This window comes from Dermacentor variabilis, chromosome 2 (assembly GCF_050947875.1).
Source record: "Dermacentor variabilis isolate Ectoservices chromosome 2, ASM5094787v1, whole genome shotgun sequence".
NCBI lineage: Eukaryota > Metazoa > Arthropoda > Arachnida > Ixodida > Ixodidae > Dermacentor > Dermacentor variabilis.
This window is the reverse complement of record NC_134569.1, coordinates 242059491-242084484: the sequence shown is the minus strand read 5'-3', so window position 1 is coordinate 242084484 and position 24994 is coordinate 242059491. Positions and strand designations below refer to the sequence as shown.

At 46.4% G+C, this 24994-nt stretch overlaps 1 protein-coding gene across 8 annotated transcripts in view; it reads left to right on the top strand.

Moving 5' to 3' along the window:
• The window catches only part of LOC142573188 (ubiquitin carboxyl-terminal hydrolase 11-like), a 256525-nt gene that overhangs the window by 178932 nt on the left and 52599 nt on the right, over positions 1-24994 (top strand). For 7 of the 8 annotated variants that reach the window (XM_075682766.1, XM_075682764.1, XM_075682768.1 and 4 more), the window contains 2 exons: positions 8711-8966; positions 13137-13253. In XM_075682766.1, the coding sequence (XP_075538881.1) occupies positions 8711-8966; positions 13137-13253 (373 nt within the window). Of the gene's footprint in view, positions 1-8710; positions 8967-13136; positions 13267-24994 lie in introns of all 8 variants that reach the window. The other variant, XM_075682769.1, reaches the window with a different exon arrangement.

The window sequence follows — 24994 nt, the reverse complement described above, 5'->3', positions numbered from 1 at the left end:
TCTTCGCTAACTGCGTCACAAGTCTCGGTTCCGTGCCGTAAAAGCCTAAATTGCTTTAAATGTGTCGCAGACTGTCAAACAAAATTTCTTACCTGGCCATAGTCCAGTACTGCAGTGGTGCCATGTCGAAGTGCAAAAGGAACACAAGAATATACTGGGAGCCCAACTAACATGCTACATGTAAGAGAGGCGGGCCGCCGAACAGGCAAACTTTTCATATGTGCAACCGGCCTCACTGGCTTCGGTGGCATGTCTGGCACATGATGCATGCATTTGGCGTGTATGGCTTGCCATTAGCTTGTTGCTAGGTGACGCCAAAAAAATAAGTCACAAAGTAAAAATTCATTTATATGCAAAGCTTTTTAGTTTTAGTGGGAAAGAATGAAAGAAGAAATTAAATGTCTGTAGGTTCATTTCACATCCTTTTTTCTGATGCTCGCATCAGCCAACTGATGGGGCGAACACTGGGCGTGACGTGCTTCCTGTTGCCAGTTTTCGTTGTGTCCCCTCTTCTTGAATTTCTTTCTTTATGGTCCAAGTGCAATAAGGTCATATCGCGGACTGCACACTTTGTGCTTTAGGTGCGAGTGAAAATGTGCAAGGGTGAAAAAGAAAGATGGTGGCTTCACTAGGGCTGCCTTCCCACGCGAGCAAAGGGAAAGAAGGGGAGGGGAGCTCGCTCGTGATAATGTGATCAAGCACATGCGAGGCGGGGGTGTAATTTGTCGCGCGTCACGAGTACTGGCATGCGTCTCGGCAATGGCTGCGCATGGCTGTAATCGTGGCTAGGCGCATACGCAGCTGTGCACCCTGTTTTAGAGGGGATCTGGCGCATGTGCAAGGAGTGGACATGCATAGATGGTGTGGCATCATGTAAGCTGTCTTCCAGCGCATTTAGTGTTGAAGGTTATGTAATCTCCAGTTTCGGTGCCCATTGGAGCGAGAGGCAGATGAAGCATTCGCTCCCTACTGCCGGCGCTTTTCATGATAGCATTGTCCCCGGGCGGTGCTATCCGCCATGGAGGCGGAGTGCACATGAAAGTGTGGCTGGCTTTGCTTAATTTGTGCAGTAAAACCTCATTAATTCGGATTTCACAGGACCCTAAAAGATGTCTGAATAAACTGAATGTCGAATTATCGATGGTATCAAGAAAACAAAAAAATACTTACTACGTCAACACACTTTTATTTGTTGAATGAATCGTCAAATTCTGTTTTGATTTTGCTTGAAAGCAGTGTGGAAGTTGCAGTTCTCGTCATCTCGTGACTGATGAGGAGAACTGGTGGCGAGCGGCGGAGGCCTCGAGATTTCCTTCACAGTGCGGCCGCGGCGCACATCTTAATCTGAGACACACTTTTCACTACCGCGCACACATCCCCATTATTTTTTGCCAGGTTGCCACCCATTGCGATGTTGATTTCATCCTCAACAGCTTTGCATTGAGTAAAAAGGAAACTACTCTTTGTCGCAACCGCTGCGGACAAAACCACGGCTGCCGTTGAGGCGATCATGGACTGCGACCTTGCGGTTCTGAAGGCATGCTGCCGATGCACACACCGAGTCAAAATTAAACCATCATTCACTGCAACTGTGTACGAAATCGTGGCCGCTATCGATGCGATCACTGATGGCGACTACGCAGTGATGAAGGCAAGTGGCCAACATGGTGCTATGTGTGGCGGTAAACGAAGAATAAAGGCTTTAAAGGTGCAAATAGGCTTGAACTGTTCTGTCATTGCTGTCATTCACGTACGATTTTTGCTGATGACTATGGTGTTGCGAACTCCGCCACTTTGTTTCGGTGGATGCTAACGCCATTTTGGTCTTTTGTGTCGCACATTCACTCGGCGCTCGCCGAGCTCTGAATGTTCTCCGAATTAACTGACTTGCGGCCAAATATGTCCGAATTAATGATAGTTTCATTGCATTAAATAATACATATGCCTGGTGGGACCACAGGACGAGTCCGACTTATCCAATTTTCCGAAATAACGAGGGTCGAATTAACAAGCTTTTACTGTACCACCGATCTGAAGATATCGGCGACATGGCATGAAACCACATCATTTGTGGCCGACTCCCAAATTAATCAAAATGAGTTGTTTTCTCAATCAAATTTGCTTTTTTTTATTACTTGAAAAATCAATTGATGACCATACTTATATGCATAAAAGGTCAAATATCAGTACAACGAAATTTCATTATAGCGATGCAAATTGCCAATGTTACCTACTTTGTTATATCGAGATTTAACTGTATACGTGGTAGTTCTTTTCGAAATACGAATATCAATAGCTGTGCGTATTATTCGATTCGCATTTGAAACTTTAAATATTATCCCACCCTTAGTAATATGTTACAGTCTATGCTTGTTACAACGGACCCACATAGAACAGACTTTCGGATATAACAGACCATATTTCAGCCTTAGTTTGTTCTACCTCCTTTATTAAAGGGACACTAAAGGCAAATATTAAGTCTAGCTTAAGTGATAGATTAGTGCTCGAGAATCTCTAAGGCGCCAATATTATCACGAACGGAGCCTTAGTAATTGAGAAATTGAGGTAAATGCAGGGCATGGTTAGAAACTTTCTCGGGACATTCAAGCACTTGCCCAATGACCAAAGCACTCCTTGGTTAAATTCTGTCACTAGTACTCAACCATCCATTGCAAAATCATCCTTGTATAATACTATAAAACATAATAAAATGCTACTTGTGCAGTGCTGTCTCATTCTTTAGAAAAAAGAACTCATTGAAATTGCCCTTGACAATGACGCAGGCGGTCGAAAGGTTTCATTTTTGCCCGACTCCGCGCCGCCCACGCTTTCGCATTTCAGTAGTTTCGTTATCGCGTAGTGCTGTGCTGGCTTTGGTGGCTCGTGAAAATCTCAAAAACTGCAAGTAGCAGAGTATTCAACTTCCTTATGATGTTGCGGGATGCCCGAACAGTCTACGCCACTTGACCAAAAATGCAGTTGCAGCGGCGAATCCACCACTCTGTCTTGGCTCGGTACCACCATCTGTCGGCCGGGGTTTTACTCAGTGACAGCAGGAAAGGGTGGTGATGACCTGTGCCATGTTACCACTTGCCCAGTTCGGTGGTGGGAGATTTGAATTTCAAAAAAGGCATTCGGACCCTTCAGATGCAATTCTCTCATAAACTATATCTTTTCTTGGCATGAAACAAGTGTTGTGGGGTTTCTGGAATGGTATATAAACAGTCTACGTCGACTTAGTATTTGCCTTTAGTGTCCCTTTAAGGGGCTCCTCACTGGGCCTGGCCATTTTGAGCTGTCAAGCGAAGAGCATGCAATGCGCAATAACGATCGTGTTTGCAAAGTATTACATCGGTGTGTGTCGCGAAAAGGTCTGAAATTTCAAACTGAAGGCCATTTTCCCTTCTCCTCGCGGCCGCCGTGCTCCAAGCCGGAGGATGACCTACACGTGGTAGTGCGCGTACGTACACACTGCTGCCACTGCACTTATCTTTCTTAATTTGCTATTGCAATAGATCCTTCCCCTTTCGGGTGAAACAGTCTTTTTATGCTTGTTTTTTACTTTGGAAATTTGTCACTCATTCTTTACAATAAAGTTGTTAAACATTGTGACGGAAGTTTCGGAAGTGAGGCGTTTTGGATATTACAGACTTCGGATAAAACGGAAGTTTATTGTTGGATTTTGAAGGTGTGTCGTAACGAGAGTCAACTGTATCAGTTAACTGCAGTCAACGGGTTTCATTTGCTGACAAGCAGGTCAGATTGCTCGCAGTGTGTACATTTCCGTGCAGACTGGCACAATACTGCAGTGACAGTGCTGCCAGCTAAAGCTCGATCTCATAACGTATAGTGTAATTTTTTTTAGAGCGTGAGCTGTTATAGGCTCGTTCCAATCGCTGTTTCAGTTGGCGATGTTGTCCACCGCCACTGGTGTTCGATGCAGCTAAGCCAGGAATGAGAAAAAAATTATCCAGTTCCCCCTCAGGATCTAACCCGGGCCCTCTGGGTGGGAGTCAGCTACTCTGCTACTGCACCATGCCAGCACTTGCTAGCGGCTTCGGAAACATGTTTTATACACATGTCCTAGTGTGCGAGGAGTCGTGCAATGCGAGCTGCACGCCGCGTAGCGTTGGTATGTGCACACTTTGCATTGCAGTTGCATATTGTTACATCAGGTGGTACGGTATGTAGCGGTTGCATAGGTAACATTGCAAGGTAGGTAGAGAAGTTTTGAGGAAGAAAAAGAAGATTAAGGAGATGTACACAACAATGTTCCGCTGAAAAGCATGTGTAGCATAACTGATTAAATCAAGCAGGCTAGGTGATATGTGAATGCCTCAGTTCATAGGGCAAGCCAATAAATCATCTTCATGATTAGCAGCAGCAGCAGAGCAGCATTTTATCGTACCACTTGTGACGAGGTGTCAGACGTGCTTCGCGTTGCGTTGAAATGTATAAACTTTGCATTTAAGTTTCAGTGTATTCCACCAGGTGTCACAACATGAAGCAGTTGCATCATATTGTCCCACATGTCAAGGGATGTAACAAGTGTGCTCTGTAGTCTCGGTAACCATGTTTGCTCTTTGGCACACATTATGGCACCTCCTCGCAAAGTACGAACTGCTGCTGAAGAGGTGAACCGTGTGCAGCTGCAAACAGGTAACATCGCGCTCAGCAAACCACTGCGCAGAGAACAGCACAAACCTTAGCTCACCGTTGACACTGGGCGGACATTTCAGCCCGTTCTCGTGATAACGACACAGCGACTTCGCTGCGAAGACCCTCTAGTGCGTGCTGCCGAAAATGGAGCCACTCCTCCAGCTTACGCTGTGACTGTGCTGTGTGTGCCGCGCAGGCCTGTGAACTTTTTTTTTATGTTGTGTAGTCTGCTTTATGTGAAGACTGCGGGTCCTTGGACATTGGCCTTTCAGCGTTTGTGAATTTAAATGTATGCAAACAGCCCTTCAATTATCAGTTATGCGTGGTTGCTTGGTTTACATGTTTTGCAAATGTGCAGCCTTTGAAAAATGCTTTTTGCTTATAGTGTGGATATTCACAACTCCAGCTACTCTCTTTAGAAGCTGTCTACGCTGTGTTGTGAAATGTTGCTTGCATCATCTTGTCGCTTGTTTGTGTCTCTTGTGCTGCCACATCTGTTGAGGTGCAGCAAGAACAATAGGATGTATCGAATTTGGATTGACATCCTGTTAATCTGCATATCATAGCATTAATTTGACTCTTGAGATCAGAATTCAGTTTGCTTGCTTCTGCTCAGTAGCCATGCCATTGCTATTCTGTGGTGCTTTATGTGTTCATAGCAAGGGTGAAGACACTAGCACAATATTTTAGATGACTACATGTATACTAACCATCATCCCCATGCTAGCTGAACAACAGTGCCAGATTGCCATTTAGTAACTTCAGTAGGAAACTCTGTGGCTGCAGCAGAGTGTGCTTTAATCTCTGAGGTCCTGGTTTTAGCTTACTACAGTAAAAGCTCATTCATTTGAATTTTATAGGGATGCTCACCGAATTCGAATCGCAGTGGAACCCCGATTATACAATTTTGAGGGGACCATGCAAAACCGGCGTATAATCTGGGCGCCGTATAAGTGAAAAAGAATATAGGCTGTGATGCTCACTCTTGCCTGAAAAACTGGTACAAATCGCCTGAATAAGCCTGTGGCATGAATCTGCACCGCTCCAAGGAACATGAATTAAATTATAATTTAAAAAAATGAATACCACACATTTAATTGGAGGAGGTGTGAGTGAATCTTTATTCTTATTTTTAAGAAAAAATGGTGATCTTTTTCTGGACATTTGCCCATCCGCAACGTATCAGCTTCCTCTTGAGAGCTGCAACATCTGCCAGCAAGTCACAGACATTGTCGCGTGACAAACCGCCAAATCTCGCTAACGCTGTACAACACGCCTGCATAAGTCGGAATGGCCACATAAGTGGGAATGAATGGACAATTCGGAAACAAGTTCTCTTCACTTACCGTCGTTGTCTGAGGTGGAGACAGCTTTCCTTGGGTGGTAATCTTGTGTGATCCCTTTCGGAGATATAGTTTCACTTTCGTGAAAGTTTGCATATCAGCACTGAAAGTGTCGCCCATTAGTGTTCTTGCCGCTCTAGCAAGCTCGTTATCAGTACCAAGAGCACTATCAGCTGTACATTTCAAGGTCTTTGGTACTGGGACGAGCAGAGTCTCGTGAAAGTGTAACTATCTCCGTAAGTGATTGCACGAGATCAGGTCACCTTTGAGCCTGTTTGAGATTGAGTACTTCTCAAGAAGCCGCACCTTTCATTCTGGGATGGTACCAGGTCACTATGAAGTCCATAGAGCCCTACCGACCGGCCTTGCATTTAAGAAGGGTCTCCTGCTCATCCTGCCATCTACGAATTGTTGACGTCGAGCCGCTGAGCCATGGCAGAGCTTCCCTCTTTATCGGCCATCAAAATTACTTGTTTCTCGAAGCGGGCACCATATTGAATGGGCTACGTCGCCATAACTTCACGAATAAGTGGAGTTAAAGTGTGAAAGACCACGGGGTGCTACCAGTACCATAACCCGTAACACAAGTACAGCAAAAATGGTGCCAATCCCAACCAGAGACAAGTTTTGACTTCGTTCGATTTGTGTATGAATTAGATTGAGACATAGACATACAGGTTGCCAAAGTAATGCTAAATACTGTGGAATTTAGAATATTTGTTTTCAAATTCCGAATTTTGATGTTATTCGAATGTTACGTAAATGGAACTCGCTATCAACCGACTGCATTGTGCTCATGTGCCAGCCTGTTCGCTTAGGTTTTTTTTGCTCAGATAGCGCCAGAGAGGCGTCGTACAAGGCAGGGTTGGAGTAAAATTGAATCATATAATCAAGGTTTTTAATACATTATTTCTATCAGGGTTTTGCTGGGACCAAACCAATTTATTTTTTACAAAAGTAATCCGGGATCAAGCAATCGCTGTAAACTTGTCTTCAAGAACTCGAATATCTTGGAAAACATCTTCCTCGTCTTCTTCCAAACAAGAACAGCCATGTGCAATTTAGTTGTTTCATTACCTGTGATAAGAAAATCTGCACTGGTGGTTTCTTTTCCTCATATATGTCATTTTTATCTTTCACTGCATGGTCAACGCTTGGGTGATGACGCCACGGGTCACGGTGCAGCTGTCAACACTTGTGCACAGTATCCAAGTCTAGATGCTTTGCAGAACAAAGCCTCATTTGGTCATTCGTGAAGTCTTCAGCCTCATGAGTGTCGTCAACCACTCTCTCGCAGCAAATATACATCGGCAGTGCGCTTTTTGGTATCTCGTGCTTCTTCGTGATTTCATACGTCCCATCAAATTTCCATCCTCTTTGGGGTTTCGGCATGGCATTGCCATGGGACAAAGACATGGCAACATGCAAACAGTGTAGGCCTGGTTGCCGCAACAGAAACATCTTGCAGCACAAACGAGGTACTGAAGCAACAAAAACTGTAAGAAAGAATAAATTCACGGACCATTACGATACTCTCTGACGCAAAATTTATGCACAGCTCTTTGGGCGTTTTGAATTCCACCGGTTACATCACTCATTCTTTAGAAAGAAAGTGTGAACGCAGGAATGCATGGCTTGCGCAGAGAGTATTCTTTAGCGGCGGCAGTGCGAACGAAGTAGTGCATGTGCAGTCAGTCCCACGCCAACTCTTTGTTTCCATATATGGTATTAGTGGACACGCTCGCCACATGCCTTAGTAAGGACGTCCTTGGTGGCCGGGTGACGGTGCACGCTACTATGGCGCAATCTCGCAGTGGATCGCCGCCGTGGAGCATGTCTCCAGCGGTGCTTCGCTTTGCTCGTCACCCTTTCGCCATACTCTCCTCCTCCGCTTTCCTCTTCATGCTTCCGCTACACGCTCCTCCTCCACTTTCCTCCTCGCGCTCTTCTTGCTTTTGCCGTCTTTCACTCTCTGCTAGTTTGTTCTGCCAGTTTCGCCCACACTGAGGCTGGGAAGGAACTGCGCTCTAAAATGGCACAGCTTCTCTCGCTGGCTTACCTTTGCAACTGGAGAGTTACAAAACTACCCACATTGGCCACATGCTCTACTGTCGATAACTGCCATTCGCAAAAATAAACTTGAGAACATACCAGCCATGATGCGATTCCTTCTCCTTCAATCTCTTTTGGTGCATGCAGGCGACAAAAGCATAGCCTCTGAGATCTGAAGGAGCTGTCGCTCAGGTGTGGATCATTGACGGTGGTGATGATGACAATGTTGAGCTGGAATAGTATCCATTAGAGCGAGCTGGGAGGTGGCCACGGCGGTGCGCTGTTCGAATGATCTGTGCCGAATGCAATTTATATGCAAATTAACAAGCTTTTTTTACATGGAGTTCTATGGAGCTTGGCCAGACTGTGCCACTAAGTTTGAATGAACCGAAAATTGGAATTAGCCAGGTGTGAATTAACCAGCTTTTACCGTATCATGTCATTGCTCCTTCTCAGGCAAGTGGAAAGCACTGCGCCGTGCACTAGTCAATGCAACCGATATTGCATTGTGATTTGAGCACCATAAGCGCGGCTAATCAAGAGTCAACTGCAAGACATCTTTTGGTACAACAAAATGAGATGACAATGTTGCGAAATTGTTGAGCATGTATTGTACGTTACCTGTTTCAGTTGTTGAATGTGTATGCCATGTGCAGAGGCTTGCTTCACGCTGTCATTGGTGGATGCCTGGGGTCAGAGGTGTTCGCGCTGCCTGCCTGGTCGGTGTGGCGGCTGCGAGGTGGCCCGAGTGGGCTGGGTGTCACTACAGCCAGGTGACTGCCTGGCCCTGCGCTGCCTGGATGATGATGGGCCTCCCCGTTCAGACACGTGGCCTCGGCCGGCAACCAGCGGCACTGCTCGGCCATCCGGATCCCTTTCCCTATACGACTGCCTACAGGCATTCAGCGAAAGGTGGGCTTTTGGTCACTGCAGGGCAGAAAAGGGAACCCAGCATCTGGCCAAGGCACTGCTGTCTGAATAAAAGAATTTTTTTTTTAGAAGTGGTGGACAATGCAAGTCACAATCTCTAAATGGCCAAAATGCAGCCTGACATGCTTGTGTACTTATATTTGGGTGCACGTTACAGAACCCAAAGTGGCCAAAATTAATCCATAGCCCCCACTATGGCATGCCTCATAATCAGATCATGGTTGCATAAAAACCCATAATTTAATTTTAATTTTAAAAGCTGCCCCATTAACTTTCTAGCCCAAAAGTAAAAGAGGTGCACTTGCCCTGATTTAAGCTAGTTGGGCCAAGTGAAGTTTGGTGTGAAGCTACTATAAAAAAATAGTCTCTGATGTACAGCCCTCTATTCACGCTAAAAGGTTGTGCCGTTAGGCGAGCAGCTTGGCGACTGTACGTGCAGCCAGCTACAACTTCAGTGTCGGCAAGAAATGTGCATGCCAGTGGTCCATACAGGAAGAGGAACCCATAGGAACAAAAAAAATTCATTATGAAAACAATAAATTTAATTTTTTTGGTAGAGAGATCACATGCACCATGCATGAGGGGTAAATTTGGACCAATGTACACGGCCCCCATGTAAGGGCTTCACCTCATGAAAATATTGAAAAAGAAAGTGCAGCCTTTGCACAGGTATATACAGTCAACATCTGATTTTTCGGACTCCCTAGGTGCAGCGAAAACGCAAGAAAAAACGGGCAGTCCGAAAAAATAAATGCATGCCTTTACTGCCCCAAAGGGCTCAAATCACCACAGGCATGTCTGAAGTAGCACTGAACGCCTGGCAGTACACTTATAAGGTGTATCGCTGCTCACACTATGACAGGAGACTGCGGGTGCACGCATGTGTAATCAGGGAATAAACGTACTGTGTCCAGTGGCAACTGCCCCCTTCCCATTCTTGGTATGCTTCGCCGCACTACTTCGCGTATGCTTCACCGCATAACATTGTTGTGCTGAGGCGAAGTTGACTTCAGAGAACCGGCATTATGTAACACGTCGTGCTTTCTAAGCTTCGAATCCATTGGCGAGGATTACAAATGCGGAATCAGTGCCATTGCTGACAGCGGCGAATTATTTTAATAAAACACACGACACCAAACAGCAAGAACCTTCGTAGCAAATGTCGAAGCAAGTGCGCCTAGCGTTACCGTAGAGGTGGTTACGACTGCCAGCTCATCTGCGTCCGAGAGCGCCTGTTCGAGGCTGTGAAATAATCAAAATGGCAGCGGTGGTGGCTTCGATCATGCCGTTTGAGACCTGTGGTCATGGCAAAAATTACGGGAAATCAGATGGCAAACGGTTTTTGCGTCCGAAATTTCAAACACTTTTAAACATTGACTCTTAGCATTTGTGGTAGTGCTGCGAAGGCATCCGATTTATTGGGCGTGTCCGAAAAATCGGCCTTCTGGAAAATTGGTTGTTGACTGTACGGTAATTTTTGCCACCTGGGGTTCTTTTAACATGCACTCCATGCACTGTACGTGAGTGTTTTTTCATTTTGCCACCATCGAAATATGCCTGCCACAGCCGGGAATCAAACCCAAGACCTCGTGCTTAGAAGTGCAACCCCATGGCCACTGCTACAGATGGGACCAGTTAAGAGGATCAGCTCCATTTTGCAGCAGTTCATGCCTCTCGACAAGGCGCAACGATGAACAAAAACGTGTAATTACATCGTTAAGGAGTGGTCAGCTCTGAAAGCTTCGTTACGGAGAGCGACACAAATGCTTTAAGCTTGTGCTGAAGGCTGTTGGCAGGGGTGTCTTTTATAGCCTCTTTGGAATGCCCTCACTCAGAAGGAGGAGGGAGCAATTGCTCTCCATGTTTGCGGCTGCTGCTCAGTACATGGAAGTCAGTTTAATGAATTTTTCAATTGTCACTGACATGGCAGATAGAAAGACACCGATGCTCACACACCGATACAACCGGCGTCTCCCACGCCAAGGAGGAGAAGGTGCAAATCTGCACACAGACTGTCTCGCTCGCTGCAGGGCGACAGCAGTGGTCTGCAAATGCAGAGATCACGACGCTGCATTCATTGAGCGGAAGGAAGCAAGAGTGTACGCAAAGGTCAACATGCTTTAGCCATTGTGGCCTCCTAGGCAATTTTATGCAGTCACGGTTGGCTTGGCGTGTTTAAAACGTCCAGGCTGTCGCTGTTGCTTTAGCGATGTGACAAATGTTTCCATCGCAGAGTCCAGTCATAAGATCACTAAGCCACCAAGGCAGGTACAGTCGAATCTCGTTAATTTGAACATTCTTAATTCGAAATTCGGGTTTATTCAAACTGACACGGTGGGCCCGTCAAAGTTATGTGTATCACAGTGAGTAAAAACACCCAGTAATTCAAATGCGCAAGCATTTGGGATGATTAATTTGAACATACTGTGCTCCGATAATGCACTCAGCAGCGCGTCAAATCACGCGGCGGTGCTTCTGACCAGCATTCCTCTGACGCCACCGTAGAGGAAGAGCTTAGGAGAGACTCAACGCCGTGCGCGAAAGAAAAAAGAAAAAGAAAAAAAAAACATGGCAGAAATTTGTGTGCAGGCGTGTGCCAGTGCGCATCACTGATCACTTCTGTTAGTGACGCACTAGTGACTTCTGTTAGTTTTGCGGAACTGCCCTGTACCCCATAGAGTCAATGTATAAGAACATCTGAAATTTCGGACACAATCACCTTTGCCGTCGGACTTTTCAGGCTTTTTTGCCAGGACCGCAGGTCTGAAATGGCATTAATTGAAGCCACCACCACCGCCATTTTGATTAAAGGGCCGCCTCGAGCCGGTGCTCTCGCATGCAGATCTGCTGGCCGCCGTAGCCACAATGCGTGGCGACGCTAGCCTGCTTACTTTGATGTTCGCTACTAAGCTTCTTGCTTCTCAGTGCCGTGTTTTTTATTGAAACAATTCGCTGCTGTTAGCAATGGCACCGACTCCGCCATGTAATCCTTCGCTTCGCTTCGGAGCGCGGAAAGCACGACGCGTTGCATAGTGTCGGTTCCCGAAAGTCAACTTTGCCCCAATACAGCAGTCGCGCGTGGTGAAGCGTACCAAAAGTTTGAAGGGGCAATTCTTACTGGAAATGGTATGTTTTCTTTTATCACACACGCGTGCACCCACAGTCTATCACAGCAGGAGCACTAATATGGCTAATAACTCACTTTAATTTGTAAATATGTGTGAATAAATCTTGTGGAACTTCCCACTCATGTGTTAGCTCAGTGCACATGTGCCACTGCAGGTAAGTCCTCCATTCAGTTAGCTTCCTTCAATTCGAACTTCCTTTAATTCGAACAAATTTTCGGGCCCCTTCGTGTTCGAATTATTGAGATGCGAGTGTATATGCAAGTCAACCTGAATGGCCTGAGTTTTCTGCATGGCTGACATTTTTCTCACATTGTGCATGCATGACATCTGAAACTTCCATCGCCATTGTACATTGGTTATAAAGAATGTGCCAATGCTGCAGGGAAGTCTGAATAATCGAGCACGTTTGAAAAATTAACCAGCGACTGTAAACAAACTCTTTGTCTTTTACTTGTTTTAGGTATGACTGTTGATTGCACATGTTTTCAAATATATATTCGTTTGTTCCAAATATGTAAAAAATTCTGAATACTGAAATTAGAGCTGAAGCAATATTGAGTAGCATAATATTCAATTTAACATTCAACATTATTGAATATTCACACATGCCTAGTTGCATGGAAACTCCAGGCTGAAGGTGGCATTCTGAGATTTCGGAAGTGACCTCTTTCGATTTAATGCTCTCTGGATTAAATTTTTTTGCTACATGATTAAATGCAACAAAACCATCGCACATCATGTGCAGAAAGTGCACCTGATATTACTAAACATGCTTTGCCATTGTGCAACACATACCAAAGGTCTTTCTTGCATTATCCTGTTTGTTTATTGTTAGATACGCTTTTATTTAGAGCTGCATCGGTTGTGGCAAAGTTAAAACTTGCTGTAAGGTAAAGGCAAACAATATCGCATGCTTTACCAAAGGCGAGGCACAAGGCAGGATCTCCTGTCATCAGTGTTGCTAGTTTGAAATGCAAGATGCCCATTGGGTGCATCATCACTCTCTCGTCTCTTCATGCGACAGTGAGACTCTGGACGAGCACAATCCATGGTTTTGCCCTGTGTGCCACCGCAACCAGCGAGCGCGCAAGACTCTCTCGATCTGGCGTTCTCCAGACACGCTCATGGTCTACCTCAAGCGGTGAGTGGCTCAGGTGAACAGTTTCGTGCTGTCACGATAATGACATTGGTCTGTTTTATATGTCTTATATATGCAATTATTTGATATATCCATGTTCAATATATTGAGGTTTGACTGTAGTATCACGAGAGTACTTTTTCACGACAGATGATACACATACCTGCCAACCCTCCTGATTCGCCCGGGAGATTCCCAATTTTTTACTGAACTTTCCAATTGTATGATCACTGTCTTATATCTCCCGAAAAGCGGTCTCCGTTCGCGCAATAATGGCTTTTGCGAAACCGGCACAGCGGAAATTACAGCCACATCGCAATCGTCATCATCACCAACAACGGCTGCACTAGCACCATCGGTATCATCGACTAAGCAGCCGACTACAGTGTCTAGTAAGCCAACCAAAGCCAGAGCCAATGTAGCTCTTTCATTTCATGCATGCCTTGCTCCATGGTGCACCTTGTTGCTGCTGCTTGTGTGTACGATTAGTGTTGGCTAGGCCGTGTGTGTGTGGTGCAGCGTGTAAAGTTAGAATTTTCATGTGCTTGATGCCATGGCACTATCAGAACCCAAGAAAAGGTATCTGCAGAAGTTTTTGTGATCTTATACTGTTGAATTTCCGTGCTTTTTGACATCAAGAAAAGGAGAACATTTTGCATTTTGTACGTGTGGATGCAACTTCAGCGTGTCACACGGTGGCAAAGGCGACTTGAAACTGCATGTTTCCATGGTGAAGCATCAAAGCTATGTTCGCACCACTTAGCAGCAAGGCAACATAGTGAATTTTCTCCGGAACAACTGCGACGACTGTGTCATATGTGCGGAGCGCCTGTTTATGGGATTCCTCGTCGAACACAACCTACCCCTAAGTGTCAGCGACCACATTGGGCCTCTTCTACAGAAAATGTTTCTGAAATGCGATGAGGCGAAGTGTTATGGATGTGAACGTACGAAGGCAAATGCAATCGTAGGAGAAATGGCATCAGAGGTGCAGAGCACAATGCTGGAGACCATCAAGTACCGTGCTTTTGCTGTTGCGGTTGACGGCAGCAAGGACACTACTGCACTGCTGTACCTGATTGTGGTGACGTACTACGTTGAGGAATGCTCGTGCATTGAAAGTAGGTTACTCAGCATTCAGGAACTCCATGGGGAGGCGACAGGAAGAAAAATTGGGAACCTCGTGTTGAAGGCAATGAAGATCTTTGACGTGCTCGGGTCAAACTACATTGAGTTTTGCGCCTACATCGCAACCGTTATGTTAAGGGAAAAAAAAAATAACAGTGTCACCGCAGTCTTAAAGGAGGCACAAGAAAACTTGGTTGTGATTGGCTGCCCATGCCATCTAATTAACCTTGCTGCCAAGAAAGGAGCTGCGTGCTTGCTGGCTAAGTATGTGAGGTTCTTGTGGATATCTTTTATTACTTAGAGAAAAGCTCTAAACGCAAGGACAAGCTGTCTAAATTTCAAGAAATGCATAATGTAGAAATGCGAAAAATTTTGAAGCATGCACCAACTCGTTGGTTATCACTAGGACACTATTTCTCATAGGACTAGTTCTCATAGTTAGTTCTCATAGGCACTAGTTCTCATAAGATCACTAGGACACACTAGTTGTCACTGACAAGAATTCTTGACCAGTGGCAACCTCTGGTTAGCTTTTTCCAAAATGAAATCAAAGCAAAGAAGCAGTGTCCATCCTTTTTAGAGCCTTATCAGATTCCTCGTAGGCCTGAACCATCAGGAGGTGCAACGTCTGACGAAGCCAGTCGCAGGCGTAAAGCTCCAATCGAGAAGAAGGATGTCCCAGCTACAAAAAAAGCCAAAGTGTTATCAGAGTCTGCAAGACAAGAAGCTGTTCTGACTCGTGAAGAAAGGTTGCTTCATTTTTTGACCTCTGACATTAACTTGGCTTTCATATCTTTTTTTTAAGGTGTGATCCCACTTTTTGAAAAAGCCAATTGCCAGATACAATCACAGGCACCTCAAGGACATATTCTGCAGTCGGTTCTGCTCCAACTCCTCACTGAGCTTTTGACTAGGTTTGTCTTGCTAACTCCTGTAAAGGGTGCTTTTTCTCCGTTTGAAGTTCTATGTCAAGATATCCACAATCAGAAGGTAGACAGTGATCTGGTCATTGGGTTTCGTACAGCAGTATCGGCAGAGAAACTTAGTTCACATGATCAGACACTATTTTTCACTTGTGTCCGCTCTTACTTTACCTTTTTTTGCGATTACATGAGGCACAAATTCCCACTTGAACATGCAACTCTGAAGAATGCGGAGGTGACCAACCTAAAATTTATTTCAGAGGTGTCGCTCTCGAGCCTTCATTTCTTTATTCAGAGTTTCTCTCAGCTGCTGCCCCGAGATTCCACTGAATCTGCTGAAGATGCTTTAGATGCTTTCGAAGCGGAGTTTGCCATACTACAGGCACACAGTTTTTCAGAGGACATTCTGAATGAAGAAAGGTGCGACGTGCAGTGGTCTATGGTTGGAAAAAATGAAAAACACTGACGGAAAACAGATGTTTCACTGAGTTGCCAAGGTGATGCTGTATTTACTCGTGATACCGCATAGCAGCACATAGTGTGAGAGGGTTCTTAAAAAGCGTGGTGCAAAAAACTACGACTGAATTCCGCTCATCAATATGCAACACAACCCTCCAACACCTGCTGCTAGTGAAGGGCTATCAGTCTGGCCCATGTTTTGAGCAAAGCTACTCTGACAAATTTTTTGAATCGAGCAAAGTCTGCTACTGCAAGGTCCCTGCAAAAGGACTCATCGAACATTGCCCCTGAAAGTTTTTTGGCTCCCCCCCCCCCCCCCCTTCGTTGCCGTTAATAAAAGGTCTCCTGATTTTTGGTCTCGCCAGGTTGGCACGTATTCCCTTTGCACAGGCATAATTAAGTGCAGAAGGGTGGACAGCTGGGTTAGTTTGGAGATGCACAGATACACATAGTATCAAAGCCTCAATACTATAAACAAGTTTAGGGGAGATGCAGGTCTCAAAATAGCAAAATATCGTAAAAACAAGTCACTTTTCAGAAATCCCGATTTTGAAGCCTTCATAGTCCAAAGTATGCTCTGGCAAAATATTGTAGCTTAATTCTGTCAACAAGTGCTAAAAATCAATAATTTAGAAGCGTGGGCAGACGAAAATCAACAACCAAATTCGGAAATTTGGCCTGACTTCAAGCCGCAGTAGCTCCGTGCGACGACAACCGATCTGTGCCATCTCGGTCTTGTTACAAAGCTGCTTCCCAGCCTTTAAATTTCATGTGCTTCAAGCCAACCTACGCCTCGTGGAGGTGCTGCAGTCGGTGTCTTTTGAAAAGGCGCGAGGAGGATGCTAATTGAAGTGTCTGCTACTGCCCGCTCTGCCATCCTAGACGCGCATTTCCCTTTTTGCTCGCGAGCTTTTTTTCGTTGCCGTGAGCTTACCTGCATTAGTTCTTGGTTGCTTTACCTGCGTTGTACAATTTGTTTTGTTTCACGTGCTTCGATGGCCCGCGATGCCTGTTTGAAAGTAAGCACGTGGAAAGCGTGCAGCAAAAAGAGAGGTGCTTGGAACAAGAACGTTGCATCAGTGAAAATTGCAACTTCAATGGCGCCGCCGGCTGTTTCTTCTGTGGTCAGTATGGCTGGGCCATGCTCAACAATGTCGACTTCGGTGCCATCACAACCTCGTTCGACTCCGCTTGATGCTGCTGGAGCAAGCTTGTATGCTGAGCTCATTGACACTGACGTGCCCGGGCCAAGTTTGCACGCGGAGCACATGGACATCGAGGAGGAGTGTGCAGGATGCGAAAAACGTGCAAAAAGCATGAAATATTCCTTGGCAGAGATTTCGGCGACTTCGCGAAAGTTCAGCCTGCTAGACATCATGGCGACTGACGACGACGATTGCGGCGCGGAGTTCGTCATCGTCAACATGAAGGGGATGCAAACATTTTTTGCTACAGCTACGTGTACCAAGTGCAGGACGGTCAGTCTACAGTTCTCTTAGTGCAGCAAGAGCCAGTACTGCCTGGCAGTAAAGCTGGAGCTCGTGTGCTCTGGTTGTGACTTTGCCGAGTGCCACTTTTCGTCACCACGAGTCGACGGCCGATGCGCGATCACACCCTTTGAGATAAACGTAAGGGCTGTGAAAGGTATCCAGAGCATTGGAAAGGGATTGACTGCGCTTGCAGACATCTCTGCCACCCTGGACCTCTCCCACCATGGCCTTCATCATAACACCTTGGTGGTAGCTTGCCAAGCAGCTGCTACAGCCACAGAAATGGCAAGTGTTGAGGTGTTCAAGACTCTCTACAAGGCCTTCCTCAGTCCGGTTGAAAATGTTGACCATTTTTGACGGCACGTGTGAGACTCATGGACAAAAATCCAAGATTGCTCTTGGGTGCATCATTGAACTGTACACGGGCCTGGTGTTAGACCACGTTGTGTGGTCTAGGTACTGCCGTGGCTGCCAGGGGGCACCTGACCGAAGTGATGATGGCTATGTTGACTGGGCAGTCAACCACAAGTGCCTAAAGAATATAGACTGTAATGCGGGATGGATGGAAGTCGATGCAGCCCTGATTCTGTTAAGGCGCTCTCTAGAAAAGAAGGGGCTGCGCTATACAACCATCCTTACAGATGGCGACAGCCGCACATTCCATGCTTTGAAAGAAAGAGGGTGTCTATGGATATTATTACGATATTATCGGGAGATACTCAAGAGATGAGCTGCCGCGAAAACGACGATGCAGTTGGTCTGTGCCTTGGGCAGGCGAGTGTTGGCCTGGCTGTCTGGTACCAGTGTAGATAGCCTGTAAATAGCCTCTTTCGTCTGTGTCTTTCTACATGTAACATTCTGGTGGAGGTTAGCGATCCCCGTCCTCACCACGTAACTCCGAAGTGGTCGGTACATCGAGCTTGTCACCAGGCCTCCTGGTGACGAGACCGCCTCTGCAATGGCTTCGGCTTGTCCAACTGCTCCAATCGTCACAGTTGCCCAACATCGCGACCCAGGTGTGTTCTCTGGCCTGGAGGGACAGGACGTTGACGACTGGATCAAGCTCTATGAACACGCCAGTGCTAATAACAGGTGGGACCCAATGATTATGCTCGCCAATGTCATCTTTTATCTCGGCGGCACCTCACGCGTGTGGCTCTAGACACATGACAATGAGATAACCAGTTGGGACAGTTTCAAAGAAAAGCTACGGGAACTGTTCGGCGACCACACAGGCTGCAAGGTTGCCGCGAGAAAGGCTCTTGCGTCTCGCGTTCAGACATCTACAGAGCCGTACGTTTCATACATCCTCAACATCTTGGCTCTATGCCGCAAAGCTGATGATGCTATGTCTGAAGCAGATAAAGTGTCACATGTTCTAAAAGACATCGCCGATGATGCTTTCAATTTGCTTGTTTTCGGCAACGTCTCGACAATCGACACCATCGTTAAATAATGCCGTAGCCTTGAACAAGCTAAGAGCCACCGTATCACACACCACATCACGCGGCTACCGAACACTGCTGCTACGTCGACATGTAAGGGTCGACCGCGTCAGGCCACTACCTGTGACGACGTCACCCGTATTGTTCACCACGAGCTCGAGGCCGCCTGTTCGCCAGCTTTCTCCGCGACGCCTCCCGATCCACCAGCAACCACGATTGCGATGATTCAGGCCGTAGTCAGACAGGAATTTGAGAACATGGGCCTGAACTCCGTGTGTTCAACGTCTCAACCCAGCGTTCCCCAGTTCTTCGTCACTGCCACAACCGATGGCCACCACCTCCTCGGACATATGCCGCCACTTATTCCTGCACCTTTGGACCTTCTGTTCCCTATGCCACCCACCATGAACCCACTGCCGCTGATGCCCCTGCTCCAAACCTTTGCTACAGCCGCTCACCCTCACCTCGACACCATCAGTCTTGCTCGCCCCAACCCCATCGCTTCTCTTCGTCATCTATCGCCTCCCAGACCCAGCCGGAAAATTAGGCACTGCAGCTTCTGGAGGTGAAGCTGCGTTGTCGACCCTGCCCTCAAATCTTCCGCTCACGAACCAAAACCTTCCTGACGTTGACGTTAACAGCTATCCTGTCACTGCACTCATCGACACAGGCGCACATCTTTCTATTATGAGTGCTGCTTTCCGACGACTCAAAAAGCTCCTCACCCCAGCGTCGGCATGCGTCGTCTGTGTTGCGGATGGCGGTACTGTGCCTATCATCGGCATGTGTACGGCATGTGTCAGCATTGCCGGCCGCCAAACTCCTGTGTGCTTCACCGTGATTGCTCATTGCCCCCACAACCTGATTCTTGGTCTCGACTTTCTCTCCGCGCATTTTGCTCTTATTGACTGCTCTGCCAGTATCCGTCACCTTGAGTCGCCAATTCTCGCAGAACCTTCTGACGCACCCCAGTGCCGCTTACGCCCCACCAGCTTTCTTCGCCTGCTGCCAAAGTGAATAGCCTTTATTGAACTGTTGTCTTCTCCACCAGTTCCTGATGGCGAGTACCTTGTCACTCCTCTGCCTGACATTACTACGTTATGACGTTACCGTGCCTCACACTATACTTACTATTACTGCGAACCGCATTCACATACCTATCTTTAACTTTGGATTGGCAAAGCAAGTTCTACTGCAAGGTATTAGCCTTGCCAATGTTAATTGTCTCGGCTAGCTTCAACTAGCGCTTATGCCCGTGATGCAATCACCCGTGCTGACCATGCTCGTCGACTTGCGCGCGTTCGTCTACAAGTGTCTCAAGACAAACAGAAGGAACGCTACGATCTCCGTCACCGTGATGTCCATTTTGTGCCTGGCACCCTCGTGTTGCTTTGGTCACCATCGCGTAAAGTTGCCCGTTGTAAGAAACTGCTTTCCTGTTATACAGGACCTTATCGCGTGGTCCGCTAAGTGACCGATGTCACCTATAAAATTGTTCTAGCCATGCCAACTACATCCTCCACTGGGACAACCAGTGACATTGTCCACGTCGCCCAACTCAAGCCCTACAACTCTCCACGCGCCTTGGATATTTAACAGCACTGTGACGGCGCTTTTGCCGCTTGGGGGTAGTATTATGATATTATCGGGAGATACTCAAGAGACGAGCCGCTGTGAGAACGACGAAGTTGGTCTGTGCCTTGGCGCAAGCGAGTGTCGGCCTGGCTGTCTGGTTCTAGTGTAGATAGCCTATACATAGCCTCTTTCATCTGTGTCTTTCTACACGTAACAATATATTGACATAGAAAAAAAGACTGCCTCGACCAGGTTCACAAGAGGATGGGGACTGCTCTTTGCACCTTGCAGAAAGCGCAAGGGGAGCTTCTTGATGGGAAAGGAAAGCTCACCCAAGACAAAATCAAAAAGATGCAGCACATCGCAGCATATAGAGCATATTATGGATATGCTCAGAGGAGCCACAAGCATGACATTCCAGCCATGTGGAAGGCAGTGAATGCCACACTGTTCGATATGACATCCACGGATGATGCCCAGTCCATAGTCACTGTCCAGAAGGTTCCAGTTCATGGTGCTTTTATAACCGTGCACTGGCCAGCCATGAAAAACCACCACCCTACAAAAGTCCACTGCCAGCCTCTGTCCGTACTGCTCTGGAGCCAGTCTTTGCAAGGATGGGTGACCGTGCCCTCTTGCACTGTTGTGCTGATGGGATGACCCAAAATGCGATTGAGTGCCTGCACTCTGTTATCTGGAGTCAAAGCTCCGAAAACACACACGAGCCTCTGCTTGCTGTGGAAAGGGCTATTGCAGGAGCAGTCTCACATTTCAACCAGGGAATGGTAGAAACCAACCGACCGATTGCAGGGCAGCTTGGCTACTGCCCTGCAAGCTGATTCATCCGAAGGAGCCTCGAGAAGGACGGGAGGAGGCTCTGCAAGGCCAACAAAGGGCACACAGGGAGCGAAAAGCTCAGGAGGAGGATGGCCAAAAGACACAAGCCCAATGTGAGCCAGGACTACTGCCCAGGATTGCTGTAAAGTGGCTGAACACTGTCAAGTGACTCACTTTGTTTTTGTCACGTGCCTTTGCAGTACGCATGTTTTGGTCATGTCTGACTGATCCAATCTTAATAAATCTGGTTTTATTTTGTTCAGCAAGAATAGAACTTTGTTCTAAAGCGTTTCTTTTTTTTTTACAGGCACAATAGATAAAATTACAAATGTTCTCAAAACTTCGAACGTGATTTACTCAGCTTTGTTATTTTTGTGAAGTGCCTCTACCTTACAGAAGTTTTGAGGAAGTTTCCATGAACAGATTTAAACAAACTTAGTATCATTATCTTAAGCAACAACTGAACTACAGGCTAAAGCTTTTCCTTTTTTCATAACTTTGATGCAATTGTAGTTTTTTCATAAGGAAGCTAATTACTCGAACCTAATTCTTACGTTCCAAGTTTGAAAATTATTTCTGATCAGTGAAACAACTGTATTGACATTTAATTAGCTTTAGCCTGTGGGGTGGCCCTTTAAGAAGAACCACATAGTTCTGTAAAGTACCTTTCTGAGTTTTAAGTTACCATAATGAACCGTAAGAAATTACCTAATTACAATGTAGGATTTTGTCATAACTTACTCTCTAAATGAGATATTTGAAATCTGTTTGTAGATTTAAGATATCTATTCAATGATGCATATGCATGCCAATTTTAATCAAGATAGGATAACAAATAAAAAAAAAATCTTTTTTTAAAACCCTCACCCCCCCTTAAGTGCACGGTAGAAACAGAGTTAGTTGTACTAAATCAGATTTAGGGTGTCAAAGCCATGGATACAGTCTAACCTGCTTATAACGATACCGGCTTTAACAATATATTGTTGCAGAAGGATGAACGAAGAGAGAGAGCAAGAAGATCGCGAGACGTTGGCTGCTGCGTGCTGTTGCTGGTCAGCCATCTTGACCACATTGACTTTGCTTGTATATACACTGTAAATATATTGTAAATACACTGGCACACCACCAGTGCTTCGTCCACGATTACCTCTCACTCGGCAGTTCACCGCTAAATGACCTAACGGGTTACATAGGAAACATCTGTGCAGTCCCCTTTGTCTACTAATTTGCCCCTGGTTCTTCATCTCTCCTACTGCTGTTGTGCGCACATCTTTGTTGCCCTTTCCCGAATTTCTCAATCCTTGTGCCTCTACGAACTGGTCTGTTTGTTCTGCAATCTCCTCCACAGTCTGCAGTTTTCTCTCTTTAAGGAACATTGCCAAACTGCTGCTGCACCTGGCAAGGAACTGTTCATCCACGACTTTGTCGCAAACTCCTTCATACGTTTTGTCCGTCTCGGACAGCTCTATCCACCTCTCAAAATAATTTGTTAGACGACTCGCAAACTGCTTGCCTGTTTCTGAATCTTCAGGCTTACATGACCTGAACTTCTCCCGGAACCCTTCCGCAGTCAACCTGAATCTCTACAATAAAGTTTTCTTCACCTTGTCATAGTCTAATGACTCCTCTGCTGGCATACGCCCAAAGACACTCGGAGCCTCACCCACTAAACACAAGCTTTAAGTGTTAGCCCACTCGCTCCACTCCCAGCCTTGCCCGACTGCTATCTTTCAAACCCATGCAAACATGCATCCAGGTCATCCCTGCACTGATCGAAAGGTGCCATCGATTTTTTATGGCAAATCTGTCTTGGCCTGGAAGAAGGTGAGTTGGATGACCCCTTTCCAGGTGTACCCCTGCCATCATGAGGGCCCGCGCCCATATTTGCTGGTTTTTATCTTCAACTCCAAATTTTTTTTCATCTTTTGTACTCTTCACGCATTTGTTCGTGTTGGTTTTCTTTTTCTTGTTGAGCATACTCGAGGAACGTCATCGTTTCGTTCTTCTACAGGTTTAAATCTTTAGTTATCGCCACCGAACGTTCCCATTCCATCTCTAAACCACCAAGACCAGTGACAGGGCTGGAATAGAATCCTGGAACGTATCCTGGCAGGCTCCACAATTGTCTGAGTCACCGATCTCGGGCGCATGCGAATGTTACGAGGGATGGGGTTGGGAGACGCGGAGCAGCACCACATACATACTTTAGTTACACTCTACCCCAAATTCAAGATAAAACTCACTCAAACTAAAACACAATGATGAAATACTAACACTTATGCAACCTACTTGATAATCACTAAACATGTCTTTATTACCGGCTACATTAGTCCTTGGAGTTTGCTACGCGAAAGTCAGGCCACCCTAGCCTATGGCTGCGATGCTACTAGAAAGGACCATTCTTACTGACTTTTGTCGTTGCACATGTTTTCCGAGTCTGAAGCGTGTCCGATCTTCATGATAGCTCGTGTTCTCGCCGACTCCGTAAACATTGCTACCTGGTGTTGGCCAGTCAACTCGTCCGTCTCTGATGCCGGTGACCCAAACTCAGTCGGTGACGTTGCACCTCGGCCTCACCAGTTAGGCCTAACTCTGGGTTTCGCCACTACTTCTTCGAGTGCCGACGAGACGCCCCGGGAACTATCGTACGTGCTGGTCTGCCTCTGAAGGGGCATCCTTCTTGGAGTGCCCGGCACTGCCATGAGAGGCTGCAGCAGATCCAAGGAGCCTCGCTCGAACGTCGCCGAGGTCGACGGCCACACCCTGGAGTTCCAGTGTCACAGACTTGACCGAACCTCCATGGCGCCCATCGCCAGTGCGATGCTGACGCTGCAACCTTCTTGGCCCAGAGCCACGTCACTAATACCAGCTCGGCACCACATCTCTTTCGATCACAGCTTGGGTCACGCGTCTCGAGGGCTCGTGCTGTTCAGATTGATACATGCACATTGTCCTCTTCTTCCTTTCTGCGCCGCATGCCTCTTACATATGACAAACCTATGCCTCTGGTGATAAACTGAAACCTCGTTAAGCCGTAGTTGGCCGGAGCTTGGAAAAAGTAGGTACTAAACGGTAGTACTGCTTGACTGAAATAGCATGAGATTGCACACTTACCTGTCAAAAATGGAACTCAGGGAGAGTGCAGTGAAAGAGGTAAAAACGTGCAGTATTTATTCACTTCGTACGACAAAAGTGTTATTTTCGTTTGATGCCATGGCGGCCTAGCAGCGACGACAGCAGCCTCAAACTTACTGAAGCTGATTAGATTTACCGAATTAGATTTTGCAGGAAAATATTTGAGTATAGCTCCGTTTACTGCGCCGCAATCAAACACCACTAGTCTAAGAATTGAAGTTGATCATTTTACTTGCTGTACTTCCTATCATTCCCACGTAGGCTGAAGCAATGTTCGACAGGCACTAGCACCACATTTCCCTCTAAGGTATTTATTGAGGAACTCTATGGTGAATCCTGTCCTCACTTTTTTGTTCGGCCTACATTTGATGCAAGTTTCTTTTTTTTTTTTTCTTTCTGGGGTCGGCTTAGGATTGGGGCCGGCCTAGGTTGGAGTAAATACAGTACAGTGAAACCTCGTTAAACCTTAGTTGGCCGGAGATTGGGAAAAGTATGTATCAAACAGTACTGCTTCACCGAAATAGCGTGAGATCACCCACTTACCTGTCAAAAACGGAACTCGGAGAGAGGGCGATGAAAGGGGAAACAGACATGCAGTATTTAATCACTTCGCACGACAAGTGTTATGTTCATTTGATGCCGCGGCGGCCTAGCAGCGACGACAGCGGCCTCAAACTTACTGAAGCTGCCAGCCAGCCAGCTTTTCAGCCAGCCCCCTCTTCTCGGCAAACACTTGCAATGTAGATTCCTCA